The sequence below is a fragment of the Kogia breviceps genome, chromosome 8, assembly GCF_026419965.1.
Source record: "Kogia breviceps isolate mKogBre1 chromosome 8, mKogBre1 haplotype 1, whole genome shotgun sequence".
NCBI classification, from domain to species: Eukaryota; Metazoa; Chordata; class Mammalia; order Artiodactyla; family Physeteridae; genus Kogia; species Kogia breviceps.
The window spans coordinates 52,242,192-52,258,330 of record NC_081317.1 but is presented as its reverse complement, the minus strand read 5'-3'; the positions used below and the strand labels follow the sequence as shown (position 1 = coordinate 52,258,330).

The window sequence follows — 16,139 nt, the reverse complement described above, 5'->3', positions numbered from 1 at the left end:
CCTCCTGAGCCCACAGTTGAGTTGCATCTACAGTTCAGTGTGGTTATCCTATCACAGCTACCAGACCACAGACACTTTAATTCCTGTTGGGAAGCACGTTGCCACCAACCCAGAGCCAAATAACCCAAATACCAGCCAGAAGCTCTTATTCTTGTTGTTGTTGTTTTTTTTTAAAAAAAGTTTCCTTCAGCTTATCCAGAACTATTGATCCTGGAGTGAGGGCCAAGATATCGACCTAGATACAACTGATTACCAGCCTCCAAAAGGGTGGAAAGGTGGCTTTTTAAAAACTACCCTATTTTATTTTGTAGGACTACCAGAAGGCTTCAGACCTTCTATGACGGAAATCATTCCTGTGCCAGAGGAGTCTGTCATATTCCAATGGCTGAGCCGTTCTGCCCTAAAACGAGAGAGGTTCGTAATATTTCTGGAAGGTACACCAGAATAAATCATGAGGGCTTCGGGTAACATCTAGACATAGATTAACTGGCCATGGCCAAGCATGTGGTCTCTCTTCCCCTCTCTAGCTTGCTGCTTACTCAAGGTTTCATGAAGAGTTGTTTCCCTTTGCTAATAATGCCTCCACTACTCTCAGTCATTTGTAAGCTGAATCACTCAAAGTTGCAACCTCCTTTTTTTTTTTCTTAAATAAGTTTTGATTTTGCTGTCAGGATACCTTTTAAAATAATTTAGAGTAGCATAGTATGTCCAGAGTATACAATCTGGAACCAGATTTCTTATGATCAGGTCTTTACTCTTCAGCTTAATTGTTGTGTGTCTTTGGACCAAAACCTTGGGTTTGGTTTCCTCGTTTGTAAAATAAGGTGATGATAACATTTACTTCGTAGGACTGTGAGGGATAAAAGAGTTATTTACTTATAAAGTGCTTTGAGTGATGCCTGTTAGTTATATGACATCCAGTGACTGTTAAATGCTTTTATGAATTAAGTTATTAATAATCTGACAATAAATTGTCAGATTGGCATCATTTGCCTTTGAGCTGAGTTTGGCTGTTACTGTCCAGCTTCCTCTCCAGGATTATAGTAAGATCTCAGGACTAAAGGGGCAGCCCTACAAAAGCCAATGGTGATATAAAGTGAGGAATCACAGCCTTAGCTTTCAGAGAATAAAATTGGCTACCACAATTCAAAAGTCCATCCATGGTACTTTTCTTATAACTCAAGATTTGAAAGTCAGGTGCAACCCAGTAGGTCAGAAGTTATTGTCAGAGACAAACTGCCTAGTAAAATCTACTTTATAAAATAACTTAAGATAATACAGATACCTAAACATGTTAACCATTCAGGTGATTTTAACACCTATATATGGAAAGTAGTATATGTTCAGCCTTGTATAATCATGTAAAACTAGCTTTCTTACAGTTAAGAGCTAGGGTACCTTAACCTCACTCTGGTCTCAGAAATCTAGAATCCAAAGCCAGGCGTTGGAGGGAGCCATTTCAAATATATTCACTGCATGTTGATTCTCTGTGACTTCTGTGAAAGCACCTTTTTTACTTCTTTAAAACAAAAAAAGGGGCAGGTTAAGTTTTAAGTGTGAGGTTAGAATACATTTGACCCTTGAACAACGTGAGGGGTTGGGGCACTGACCTACCATGCAGTTGAAAATCTGAGTGTAACTTTACAGTTGGCCCTCCTTATCTGCAGTTCTGCATCCAAGGATTCAGCGAACCACAGATTGTATAGTATTGTAGTATGAAGTTATTGGAAAAAATCCATGTATGAGTGGACTGCACAGTTAAAACCTGTGTTATTCAAGGATCAACTGTGTATGTTCCTGGGTGGTTATCAGCAGAATATATCAGGACAATGTAAGTCTGAAACACAGATCTGTCCACAGAATAAATTTGCTCTCCAGGGGAAGTTAGATGTGTGCAATAACATTTTTGTCCACTTCAAAATGGGGGCAGCTTGGGAAGAAATAGACTAGGGAGACAATACGCATCTTAGCAGGAAATCAGAGGTACCGCCCCAGTGATTTGGGTACTAGGAGTAGAGGTGGGTAAGGGAAGTGCTAATGATGTATGCAGAGCACATGTAAATGTGGTGGCTGGGTGATAGTTTCCAGTAATGCAGTTTGGCCTCCCTTGAGACCGAATTAATTCAGCTATTATTAGTCTAGTCAAGCTAAGGACCCTCACATAAAGACTTTAAAAGAGTGCTGGGGAGGGCAGTTTAAGAAAATGGGAAAATAAGGCCTTCAGAATATTACTTTATTCTTATTTACCCTAAAAGAGATTTTTAAATATTGTCCAAAAAATGTAGAGTGGGTGGTGTTGCCCCTTCGTAATTATCACTTTAACTTTCAACATCATTGTGATCTTTCGTGTACCGACGACAGATTGTCAAGTGGCAAGCAAGGTACACTTATGGTTGTACTATATCTTACCATTTGTGTTGAAATATATGTATATAAAAGAGATAAATATGAAAATATTTATATGCAAATTGAGTGTTTCTGGAAAGTTGACCAAAGAACTGGTAACAGTGGTTTCCCATGGGGAAACTGGGTCGGTAGTACACAGGTAGAAGAAATACTTGCACAGAATAATAACCTTTTGTACTGTTTACATTTTTGAACCATGTGCAAGTATTACCTATTCCAAAAATAGTACTTCTAGTCGAAAGGTAATCTGAAACAAATTATTCTAAAGTCCTGACACAATAAAGAGACCTCTCAGCCTGTAGTTTATATTTCTGGCACCTTACGGTGGCGTTATCTGTTCATGTGGGAATGCAGAGTACTTGCCCAGGTGGCAGGGGCCCAGGGTCTGTCACTGGCTGGCCCACCCAGGCCAATAAGCCTCTACTTCCTCCTCCCCATCGTGGCACCCACCACCCAGGGTGATGGTGAAGACTTACAAGGCACATTGCCACTGGCCTGCGATAGTTGTGATCTTTCTTCACACATCTCTAGAAGCACTCTGAAGTTTGGCTGAGACATACAGCTCAGTTATTTGGGATTTTTAAAGACATTTAATGAAGACAGGACGGGGATGGTTATATATTAATTTTGAAAGTGGGGGGGACAGCAGGGGGAAAGAGTGATTTAATAAGCCCTTGTATTGATACCTATACTCCTTAAGGAAAAGTTTTGATTTAGCAGAATCTTATTTTCAGCATGTATAGGATAAATAAACATGATGTAGCATCAGCTAGTCATCTAGGGCTTGTCATGGTTCTAAATATGGAGTTGCCGAAGCTCTTGTTAAAATTCTTTCTCGTCTTGCCATAGCATAATGAGTTATTTTTAAGGAAATAGGTTAATTTGCTTATGTGGTTCAGACATGTGCAGGCAAGACTTTGGCCTAGATTGGAGCCTTCTATTGACTTTGAGTCACTCCATTTTATATATAGTATCATATGAAACTTGACAAATTATTTGGGAAATGTGTAGAAGCTGCCAGTGTTAATAATTAGAAGACCAGTTAAGCATTTAGATTCCTTGCTATATATATTCCTTAGCTCATTTAATATTCACAGTATCAGGGCTTCCCTGCTGGCACAGTGGTTAAGAATCCGCCTGCCAGTGCAGGGGACACAGGTTTGAGCCCTGGTCTGGGAAGATCCCATATGCTGCGGAGCAACTAAGCCCATGCGCCACAACTACTGAGCCTGCGAGCCACAACTACTGAAGCCCCCGTGCCTAGAGCCCATGCTCTGCAACAAGAGAAGCCACTGCAATGAGAAGCCCACACACCGTAACAAAGATCAGCCCCCACTTGCTGCAACTAGAGAAAGCCCACATGCAGCAACAAAGACCCAAAACAGCCAATAAATAAATAAATAAATTCTTTAAAAAACAAAAAACTTCTCAGTATCTCTGAGTTATATAATATTATTATTCCCATTTTACAGATGAAAAAACTAGGACGTACATAAGGGTAAGTGAATTTTTGGCAGTGCTTTAACACTTAAGTTTAAAAGACTAATATTTTTTTAATTAAAAAGGAATGTTGAAGCACAGGCTAAGAAAATAATGAAGTTAGATTAGACGTACATTATTAGACACTAAAAAAAGTGATCAAACTTTTAAATAATGTTTCTAAACTCATGTGTGGCCTTGCCTCTAAAGGGATGCCAAGATAAGTTTATCTCTGGATAGAAGAAATCAGCATAGCCCCATGCTGTTTTTTACTGTATGTCTTTAGAGAGGCAACAGGCAAAAGAGATTATGAAATCACTGTCTACCCCCAAAAAGCTTTCACAAAAGCCCTCAGGTTTTGTATAAAAGAGCAGTGAGAATGAGTTTCTCAGGAGCTTGAAAACAGTTCACTCTGCACATCTCTGAGATGTGAATGAGGAAGGCACCTTAGTGTAGCCTTGGAGGTTAAGAGCTCAGGCTCAAGCCCCCATTCACAATCCATGATAGTCTCTTAAAGTTGTTAAGAAGTGAGATTAAAGCATGTAAACAAGTGCCTGGTGTGTAGAAAAACCTCACTGTTTGCTCTTGTAGCTGTGAACTAGAGGCTGGGGCAGGACAGAGCACTATGTAAGTGGGTAAGGGTCTAGGAAACACCCTTCTGTGATCTCCTAGGTTCTCTTCGAGGGCCTACAGGTACTAGGTATTTATAGTAACAATCTTTTAAAGTATCAGAGGAAAAATAAATTAAGGTGAACTTCTGTTTGTATGTTTTGAGTTTGGTTCTTTGCATTCTAGGTCCTCATTGAGACCGCTAAGAAGCTAGGACTCCGGTGCCACTCAAAAGGGACAATGATCACAATTGAGGGACCTCGTTTTAGCTCCCGGGCAGAAAGCGTCATGTTCCAAACCTGGGGGGCGGATGTTATCAACATGACCACAGTTCCAGAGGTGATTCTTGCTAAGGAGGCTGGAATTTGCTACGCAAGTATTGCCATGGCAACAGATTATGATTGCTGGAAGGAACATGAGGAAGTGGTAGGTAAAATTCTCTTTGGAACTTGTATGGCCTGGGTTTCCACGTGCCGTGTGAGCCAGTAAGAGAGTGTCTTAACTCTTTGTTTATATTACATTAGTTCCAGAAAGTGCTATTCTACCAGGTTTTAAAGTCAACTTTTTATACACTATCATTAGGTATTAACAGATTTTTTTCTGTAGTTCCCACTGGAAGAACAGAAATCTTCATAGAGAATAAAAAGACACTTTTATCCAAGGATCAACAGGGGAACAGTACATTGTAAACATGTAGGTGTGTTGGGAATTATATTGAGACTTGGCCCTTACTTTAAGGATAAAGACTTGGTTATAAGTTCTCTATGCTGTGCTACTGTTTATTATGTAGGGTAAAAACCCTACTATTACATACCTTTTCCTGGTAAGAGGACTCTGTATTCATGTCTGTCTGTATTCATGTCTATCTCACCTCATGACTGGGTACTGTGCTTGGTATAATAATATGATAGCAGACAGACAAGTCCATAAGGAGCCAACATTCTGGGTTTTGTGGGGCTGGGTAGAGGCCAAGCAAACCAATGTGAGAAGGCTCAGGGTTATAAAGAAATAGTGTGATAAGGTACAGAAGTACATATCAAATTGGCCTAACCAAATACTTGAAATCCAGGAAGGGTTCCTGGTTTAAGTGGGATGGGAAAGATGGCCGTGCCTGAGTGGAGTGGAGTGGAGAGGAGAGGAGGGAGAAGAGGGAGGCAGGGCCACGTAGGCTGTGTAAGGATTTCAGATGGGAGGTCAATGAGGGTTTTTGGCAGGAAAGACAGCAAGATCCAGCTGGTATTTGAGGACACTGGGCCACTGAGGTCAGGCTTCCAAAACAAATATTTTCTTTGTGGAAAACTTTGAACATCTACAAAAGTAGAGTCTAGTATAATGAACCCCCAGTTACCCATCACCGAGCTTTCCACAGTTATTAGCCATGTCAAATCTTGTTTTATTTATATGCCCCTACCCACTTTTCTCTCCCCTACCCTAATTATTTTGAAGTAAATTTTTCTAAAAGGCCTCTCTTTTAAAATAATTTTTTAAAACCACACCATTGTTGTATGAAAAAATATTGATATTAATTCCTTAATATAATCAAATGTCCAGATTTGTCACATTTTCCCTCATTTTATAATTTTTAACTGTTCAAATTAGGATCCCTTATCACATTGCATTTGAACGATATGCCTCTTAAATCTTTCACTCTAATATTCTCCTCCCTTTTCATTCCTTGCATTTTACTTGAAAAAACCAGATCATTTGTCATTTATCTCATTTTAAAAAGAGAAAGTGATAAAACTACAGCCAAGAAATTTTGAAGGAAGAAGTGCTGGGGTGGTGGTTCTGAACACACTTAGGGAAGGTGACATCTTCTCCAAAGGGACCTTACCACCATCTCAGGCTGCTTGTTTCACCATCCAGTTTCATCCATCCGTGGGTATGGAGTTTGGGTCACAGATGAACACAGATTCTTTGCATGAATGTCTTATCCTGACTCCACAGTGTAATAAACTGTTGCTGACTACTAGGATATTTGTTATGTAAGAGAATTGCAAATCCTGACCCAACAAAGTCTCTGACTTGGCAGCTTTGGTCACCTAAGGAACAGCTCAGCCTCATGATGTTGAGAAGCTGCTTCCAATTAATAGGAGATTCCAGCCTCTGCCACTCCCCAAGAGCAGATTGCTTCCTGCCTGTGGCTTTCTGCTTGGTCTAGTAACATTTGTCTCCCATGCAGAGCGAATGGTACTTTCGTTTAGTAGCCCACATGAGGTTTGGAAAACAGTCAGTTGGAGCTACTTCAGTTAAATGCAAAAAAAAAAAAAAAAAAAAAAAAAAAAAAACCTAAGCTCTGTGTAAGTGGTAAGGCATGAAAGCAAATAATATTAAATGCCACCAGGAAAACATAGACACAAATGGCATCATCTCAGTCAGCTATGTGTGTCATTGTGCCTTAAACCAGATGTGTAGCCTGGCATGGCAAAAAGGTTTTAGAGTTGCCTAAACCCTTCTTCAAATTCCTGTTGTTCTTGTAATACTGGGTGAGTTATTTATTTAACCCGTTCGCATGGGTGGGGGTTGTGTAGTTACATTTCTGACCTGGCAGGACTATTAGGAGAATTAAACCATATGATAAATGTAGAGCATCTAGTATAGTGCTGGCTCCTGAGAGGGTGGTCATCAGATGGTAGTGGTGATGGAATGGGGGAGGGGGATATTTTCTGAGAAAACTTCTGAGATTTAAGCTGGATGTTGAACAGAAGGTTAGAATTTATTGTGAGGAAATTGGTAGAAAGGACATTTTGGGTGAAGAACAACAGCAGAAACAAAGAGAAAAAGGAGATCAGAATCTATATTAGTCACAAAGTGTGAGGAAAAGAGTAAAATACAAGGTAAATCTCTTGGATGTTTCATGACCCTGCATTTGAAGAGTCATAGCTAGCCAGGCACCCAGCTAGCTGGTCACCACCTTGTGCTGTGATCCCCTCGCACAGTGATGGGACTCCCCTCTGCCACAGTGCTCATCATTTTGTTCTAAACACATCTCAATGTTGTGGGAAGGGTCTGGACTTGATATTTCAGGAAACAGAAAGGTGTAAATCACTGTGCCCCTGAATCTTGGGTTTCTTCTAAGCATAGTGAAACATGACAAGTACTCTTTCTGATCATCTGTTTTACACTCAACTTTTTTCAGCTTCCTTACAGTCATACACAGAAGCAGACAATGGTAATGAACGTCCAAGAATCCAACATCCAGTTTCAATCATAAACATAACTTAAGGCCAATCATATTTCATCTATACTCTGATCCATAATCATTTTAGGAAACATTTAACATAACCACATTACCGTTATCGCATTCCAACAATAATTGCTTAATATATCCAGGCAAAGTTCAATTTTCTAGTTATCTCAAATAGCATAAGTGATTTTTTTCTTCCAGGTGTTTTTAAAAGAAACCAGGTCATTTGTCTTGTAGAGTTTCCCACCATCCAAATTGGTGAAATCATCTCCTTAGGGTGGTTTATCCAATTTCTCAGTGCTCTGTTATTTTCTGTAAATTGGCAGCAGGATCTAGAGATTTGATCATATTCGCTCATCGTAATCCACAAGGAAGCTCATTAAAGTGGACTGTTTCTTTGTTTGGTTTGGGTTTTTTTGGTTCTGTGATGTTAACAGCCCATCCATTAATTCACTGGGACTGTAAAATGGTTGATGCTTTGATTCCATCGTTTTTCTTTATTAGCTGGAAGACTTCTCTAAAGAGAAATGTGCTTATCTTCTGATTTATCCAGTATAGCAATCGTTTTTAAAACTGGAATCCATTCTATGGACATGAGGAGAAGAGCCACAATCTTTCTAGGCCATGCTAACACATTATACATCTGAGAAACTTTCCTGGATGCCATACTGAAAACCAGCAGTGCTTTTCAGAGACATCATTGGGTTTCTCCAAGAGCTCTCCCTGATACATGCAGAGCTTGGGTCAGGGGACTGAAACTGGGGTAAACTGACTTTAACAGATCAGGTAGGAACTCAAGAAAATGTTCTGTGAAAAGCAGTGGAATTTTAAATTGCTGTTAACATCCCATGCTGTTGTTTCTCTAGGTTTCTGTGGACAGGGTCTTAAAGACCCTGAAAGAAAATGCCAATAAAGCCAAAAGTTTACTTCTCACTACCATACCTCAGATAGGATCCATGGAATGGTCAGAAACCCTCCATAACATTAGGGTAAGTATCCTCAGCCATCTGTAAGCAGATACTTGAATAGACCCTCAGCTGCCTTTTTCTCTAATTTGCATTTCACCTTGGTCCATCTTATGTATTTTATACTAGACTAGATGTTTTCTACAAGTTTTCATTCTATTTACTACTACTAATCATAAATGGAATAAATATACATTTTGGCTGGTAATGCAAGAACACTGGAAGTTAAGGTGGGGAGAGTTTTATTATCTAGTCTACCAGGTTCTTAACATTGTCCTGCTTTGCAGTATATCCCTAAGTTTTACTTCAGAAGATTGGTAATGTTTGCTCTGTACATGTATTACACTGCAGACAGGCTGTTTTCTCTTTGGCAGATCCATGCAAAGTGTTGGCAGGCTTTAAAGCCAAAACACTGACAACAGCAATACTGAAATGGTGCCAGGGAATGTCTCCTTACAGTTAATGCTGCATCAAACTAAGATAGTAATTAATGATAAACAAGTGATGGGTTGCAGATCGGTAGCTCTTCAACTCTAGTATTAATTCCCAGAATATAATTTGAACTGACTGCTGAGCTCAGAGATGTGTGGTTTTTATCTGGACATCTTGAGACTCTCTTGATTAACCACCTTGGATAAGGAGTTGCCTGAAATTGATCAGATGTTACATTCACCTAGTAGCCAGTATATCCTAAGGTCTCCTAGAACACATCTGTACTCTTAGGTCTTAAGAAAAGTAGTTGAGAGAGGATTCGAAAAGTTGATAAAAGCCCTCTCTACCTGAATTGCCACTGAGGAGCCCTGGAATGAGAGCCACTGTTTTAGTGTGCCAAGGACACTATGTGGTAGTAAATGATTGCCAATTGCTGGGCATGGAGGTGCCATGATTTGTAGTGTTTGCTGATTGCTGTGGTATAAATGCTCTTGCACGGATGACTTCAAGCTACTAACATGAAGCCACTGGTAAGCTGAAGTGATGTACATAATCAGGCAGCTGGTACAAGCTGGTACAAGTAGGCTCCAGCACACCACTGTAATATGCCTTTCAGCCTTGAGGACCGGCAAAGTCAGGAATATTGGCATTTGTAATCTATCTTCCCTACTAGACTTTAAATCCATAAGGAGCAGGAAACACATCCATTGGTTTCAGCCTGTATACCCAGGAGATAAATGTTCTTTAATGAGTAAATGTTAGGCCCTTCCCCCCATGAAGTATTTCATCATAATTGAAATACAGGCAGCCCTTATTATAAGGATAAAGAAAAGGGGAACAGGAAACAAATTCTAAGAATTGGAGAATGTCACTTTAAACTAGAAAGTTACATTTAGCTAAACATAATGAGTGTAATGTGATAGAGCAGCATGACTTTGGCTTGTCTAAATAAACACACTGTTGATTGGCAGGAAATGTGACTCATACTTTTGCTGCTGCTGAGGGTATAACCTGCAAGATGGGATGGTGTGTTTTGGGTTTGTTTTTTGTTTGTTTTTAGGTTTCTGACCCCATTTTGACCATAGGCCCTTGAACTTAAGGATAATTTGTCAAGCAATAAATTTATTATTTCAGCTGCATTTTTAAGTAAAGATGTCTGGATAATAGAAATCGGTGTTCTCCTTTCTTTCTGTGAAGCTTCTGAAAGTGTGTGTAAAATTGCGTGTTTCTGTATGTATGCATTTTTTAAGAGGGTTAATATGTGTAGAAAAGAGAAAATGAAGAATTGCTGCTCTAGACAAAATTGAGAATCATGGCCTCCATTCTATAGCATTAAGGAACACCATACTAACAACCCCTTATTCCAGGGCAGTACTTTCAGCTCTCTCAGCCCTGAAGTGTGTATCATTAATTCACTACACTTAGTGAGCACCGACTATATGTCAAGATATGTAAGACGCTGTAATGAAGAAGCTCCTATTCTATTTGGCAATACTAACATGGAAATTTCAATGGCGTTTTTCAGTGGAATAAGGCTAATGATGGAGGTTGCGTAAACAACAATCCAGGCTAGAGGTTGGTGTATAAAATATGTCCTAGTGGATGTAAAGGCAGGTGGAGATAAGTGAGAATCAGAACAGTCCTCTGAGATAAACATTCTGAACCTCACCTTACATGAAAGGAGAATGAAGAACTAAAAGTTAGGAGTTATGCTCAAAGTCCCATAATTTGTGCCTGCTTTCTTTCAGAAAATGGCCCAGTTTTCTGTTTTGTTACCAAGACATTAAAATAGCATGGCTGCCCAGAAGACAAGGTAACCTTCTAATTCCAATCATTTGGGGGAATTCCTGCTTGAGAAAACACAGAAGAGACATGCAGCTTCTGTGCCCTTGCCCCCTAAGGAAGAACAAGTGATAAGACAAGACATTGCTCACATCAGAGATGCCTTCTAAAAGATTTGGACTGCTTCAAATAACAGAAGGAAAGCAAATAACCAGAAAACATGTGGGGAAATATTTACACGTTAGAAAAAAAGAAGACACCTTTCACCATTCCCCCAAATTTGTAACAGTAAAGGTAAGCAGGTAACATTCCTATGTTGCCAAGGAATGTGAAGAAATAGCTCTTAGACTATTTATTGATGTGACTGTGAATTGGTACAATCTTTTTGGAGGGTATTTTGGTAAAATGTATCAAAAGGGTTAAAAAATACCCTTTATGCTGGTTACTTTACTCCTAGGAATTTATCTTTAAGAAATTATCAGAGATACATACAAATAATTATGTATAAAGAAGGATGTAGAACATAGTTTTAATAGCAAATATTCAAAACAATCTGAATATCCAACAACTGGAGGTAATCATGGTTAAGCTCTAATTAGATTATGAAGCAGCCAACTGAACATCATGGTTTCACATAATATTTAGTGTACTAAGGAAATTGTTGCTCTATAATATGAAATGGGGATATGTAAGCATTTTACAGTACTAATTTTGTTTTAAATATGTACAAAGAATAGAAAGAAATATATATACTCTTGTTATTATATTTGGGGGAGGGATACTGGATATATTTTTAATTTTCTTTATATTTTTCCATATCTTCACATTTTTCTACAAGGAATATAATCAAATAGTGAAGTTTTAAAAATAAAAATGGGCTTAGAAAGATCCAGTTCTTGAAAACACACTGTTTCTGGTAATGCAGCAAAAGTTAAAATGGCAATACTAAGAGGAGTTCTGTTTGTGTTCAATCTTTATTTTTGTTAAAAAAGATAATTAATGACTGTATAGTCAGAACAATACTTGGGTTTGTAACAATGTGAGAAAAGCTGGGTGTTTAATATGGAGCTAATCTTAAATTATTTAAGAGACTGTATACACACATTATAGTGTGTCAGATATTCTTTAAATTGACATTTGACTTTTTGTTTCTACTCCTTTTATGATTTGATGAATTATTTTCCATGAGTTGGTGATTTTTGTTTTGTAATAAAGAAAATGGAAGCTTGCTTCTTATTGTTTTTTATTGTCAATTTTTTAGGAATGTGGTTTGTTTTCTTATCACAGGGAGATCATTCTTCCCTCAAAATTACTCCTTGTCACTGTGGTCTGTTACTGGGTCCTTTAGTGATGTATCTCATCTGTTTAAAGAGATTGTAGATTGTAGAACACATTCATTGTAGGATGAATGTGTTTGTGTCTAAGAAACTGTCTTCAAGATAATAAGCTGCTAATTGTAAACAATAAACTAGTTACCCTTCAGCATTAATACTAAGCTGTTTGGGTTACATGTAAGTATGGCTCTTGGGTTCTCTGATGCAGTGGTTTCAACTCTGCATATGAGGGAGCCACAGAGGACCTGATGGGTCTGAACCTAAGGTTCTCTGGCTCTATATCCCATGATTGTTTTCACTACCCTGTAATATATGCTATGCCTTACTTTCCTTCATTTTTGGTAGGTGTCTGAGGATGTCAAGGCCAAAATGCGGGCATTTTTCTTGTTGCCTTCCCAAAGTACAGTGCTTCCCAAGTTAAAGAACTTCTTTTCTTAATCCAGTAGCCTTTTCTTGCAGCCTCATTTTTAGACTTCTTAAATGGAGTACATGGTAATCTTGTTTTGTTACCCATCATTCACTCCTTAAACAAAGCCAGTAATATAATTTTCCTTCTACCTCATTCTTCAGGACTTTGCTGACCATTTCTTCCCAGAATACCTCCCACTTCTATGATACTTCACTCCTTTTCTTAGCTACAAAAATAAGTGAACACTGTGATCAGTTTTGAGCATTTCGAAGTTTCCCCAGTGGATTATGGGCATAATGGAAAAGTTCTAGCTTAGTGACTTAGCCCCTTGGAAGAGTTCTGAGTTACTAATTAATACATCTGCATCTACTTAGAAATGTGTATTGGCATTGTGAGCTGCTTATTTCTGTTCTGCATTGTTGTTCATGATTTTGACAATTAGATAACCAGAATAGTTCATATTCAGTGTTAAACCAAAAAGAGTAGAGAAGGCTGGAACAGCAGGCTTAAATTTGAGACCTGAAAATACTTCGCAAATTAACCTCAGTGCATCCTGGAGTTGTTCATAATAGGCCAGAGCTTAAGAACGGCTAAAATTCTCAGTGGTGTGGGGCTGGGTGGGGGAGTCTAAATAAGGTGCATTAATTCAAATAAATAACATCTTTATGTGCCAGTATAAAACAATGTCAGTGATAAAAGTGGAAACCAGAGAAATATGTAAAGTAAAATAATGCAGTTTGTGTGGATGTGTGGATAGCATATTTATGCTTTATGTCCACAGAGTTTCTGGAAAGAAGCTGAGTGATAACTTCTGAGGTACAAGCCAAGAGACGTACAGTCTACCTCGTACCTTTCTGTACTCTTTGGACTTTTTACCATAAGCATCTACTCTTGGTTTATTCATTTTGAGGAATGGAGAATAGGGGAGGCCTTGCTCTATAGCAGTTTATATAAAATAATCTCTTTAACTTGACATTGAATTCTACGAGGTCATGTCCGGGACAGTGTGTCTACCTCTGGGCACCACAATTTCAGGGGAACTCTGACCACCTGAAAAGCACTGAAAGAAGCGTATGGGAACTGGGAAGACCATGCCATGTACATAATGGTTAAAGGGACTGAATATGTCTAACTATTTAAGAGAAAATCTTATGTGAGCATTTAGAATATTTAAAGGGCTGTTTAGTTGTGGACTAACCTCTCTCACTACTGATAAGCCTCCATAAAAGCAGGAAACATCTTTTTTTTTACTTATTATGGAATCCTTTGTTCCTTGTACTTAGCACAAGATCAGTGAATATCTGCGTAAGTGAAAATCTGATCCTATTTTTCCTACATAAAACCTCCATCAGTTCTTCATACACCTCCTTCTCCGTCTTCACTTTCAGCAAGTGACTTCAGTTCCCTCTTCACTGAAAAAACTGAAGCATCAGCAGACAACTTCCAGGCATACCCCCATTACCCTCTGTTCTTTTCCCCTCTGTTGTCTTTTCTGACAATACACATATTAGCAGCACCTGGAGGGCTTTTTAAACCAGACTGCATGATCCCACCCGAGAGTTTCTTTTTTAGAAGTCATCAGTCTGGGACATCGTAATCTGGGGTTTGCAGCCATCTTGAAATTGTACACACATTTCAGTACTGGTGTCTCAGTCCCCCTTTCTGTGTCTTTGCATCTTCCAGCCTCTGCTGAGCTTGTTGATTGCTGCTCCCAACATAAGCCATTCTACTGGTGGACAGGGGATGGTTAGAAAGAATTCTTTTTCTTAAATTTTGAATTGAAGTTAATCTACCTGTAACTTTGATTTGTCCCTCTCTGGAACTACTAGGGAGCCATCTAATCTCTTCCACACAACACAATTCTAATATTGGATGGCAGCCTGTCCTTCCAAGAGACCTTCTGCCTGAACATCTTTAGTTCTTTTTCTTTTCCAGTGTTATTTAGATATAATTGACATTCAATACTGTAAGTTTAAGATAGCATAATGACATATGTATATATTGCAAACTGATTAGTTAACATCCATCACCTCATACAATTACAGAAAAAAAATGTTTTTCCTTGTGATGGGAACTTTTAGGATCTGCTCCCTTAGTATCTTTCAAATATACCAAAAAGCATTATAAACTATAGTCATCATGTTGTACGTTACATCCCCGGTAGTAACTTATAACTGGAAGTTGGTACATTTAACCACCTCCAACTAATTCCCCTACCCTCCACCTCCTGTTTCTGGCAACCACAAATCCGATATCTGTTTCTATGAGTTTAGTGTTCTATTTTAGATTGCACATATAAATGAGATGAATAGTATCTGTCTTTCTCTATCTGACTTATTTCACTTACCATAATGCCCTCAAGGTCCATCAGTGTTGTTACAAATGGCAGGATTTCCTTATCTTTATGGCTGTACTGGCTGTACCATATTCCACTGTTTATATACATACCACGTTTTCTTTATTCATCCATCAGTGGGTACATAGTTTGTTTCCATGTCTTGGCTGTTATGAATAATACTGCAATGAACATGGGGGTGCAGATATCTCTTCAACGTAGTGATTTTGTTTAACATTTTTGAGAACCTCCATACTGTTTTCCATAGTGGCTATACCAATTTACATTCCCACTAACCTTGCACAAAGGTTCTCTTCTCTCCACATCCTTGCCAGCATTTCTTATCTTTTTTTTTTCTGATAGCCATTCTGACAAGCCTGATGTGTTATCTCATTGTGGTTTTGCACTGCCCTAATGTTGAGTACCTTTTCATGTACCTTTTGGTCATCTGAATATCTTAGGAAAATGTCTACTCAGGTCCATTGCCAATTTTTCAGTTAGATGATTATTATTATTTGCTATTCAGTTGTACGGGTTTTTATATATTTTGAATGTTAACCCCTTATCAGATACATGATTTGCAAATATTTTCTGCCATTCTGTAAGCTACCGTTTCATTTTGTTCAGCATCTCTTGACTTCCAGAAGCTTTTAACTTGGATGTGGTCCCACTTGTTTATTGTTCATTTTGCTGCTTGTGCTTTAACTGTCATATTCAAAAAATCATTGCCAAGACCCATGTCAACAAATGTCTTTCCTATGTTTTCTTCTAGGAGTTTTATGGTTTCAGGTCTTACATCTAGGTCTTTAATTCATTTCAATTTAATTTTTGTGAGTGGTGTAGGTATAAAATAGGGCTTCAGAGTTTCTGATTCAAGAGGTCTGGAATAGGGGCTAATAATTTAAATTTCTAATAAGTTCCAGGTGACCACACTTTGAAAACTGCTATCATAGATGTTTTTCCCTGCTCATCCACCTACTGGATCTTGTAACTCTCACCTAGTCAAAGACATCACTCTGGCACTTGCCCCTTTCTCTGTAATCAAACTGTCCCTCATTACTGGATCACTGCATCTCAATGCACAAATATGCTATTATTTCTCCTATTAAAAAAATACTTCTTGACCACAATTCTCTCTGTTTGTCTTAATGCTTTGACTTTCATTGAAATATAACCTCTTGAAGAGCTATCTGTTTTCACT

At 38.5% G+C, this 16,139-nt stretch overlaps 1 protein-coding gene across 1 annotated transcript in view; it reads left to right on the top strand.

Annotated features, from left to right (window-relative positions):
* Positions 1-12,112, top strand: part of MTAP (methylthioadenosine phosphorylase) — a 38,162-nt gene extending 26,050 nt beyond the window's left edge. Inside the window, exons 5-8 of the mRNA XM_059071100.2 lie at positions 312-414; positions 4,681-4,920; positions 8,548-8,670; positions 10,827-12,112. Coding sequence (XP_058927083.1) covers positions 312-414; positions 4,681-4,920; positions 8,548-8,670; positions 10,827-10,865 — 505 coding nt within the window. The 3' untranslated portion in view covers positions 10,866-12,112. The remainder of the gene's footprint in view (positions 1-311; positions 415-4,680; positions 4,921-8,547; positions 8,671-10,826) is intronic.
* The last annotated feature ends 4,027 nt before the right edge of the window (positions 12,113-16,139 follow it).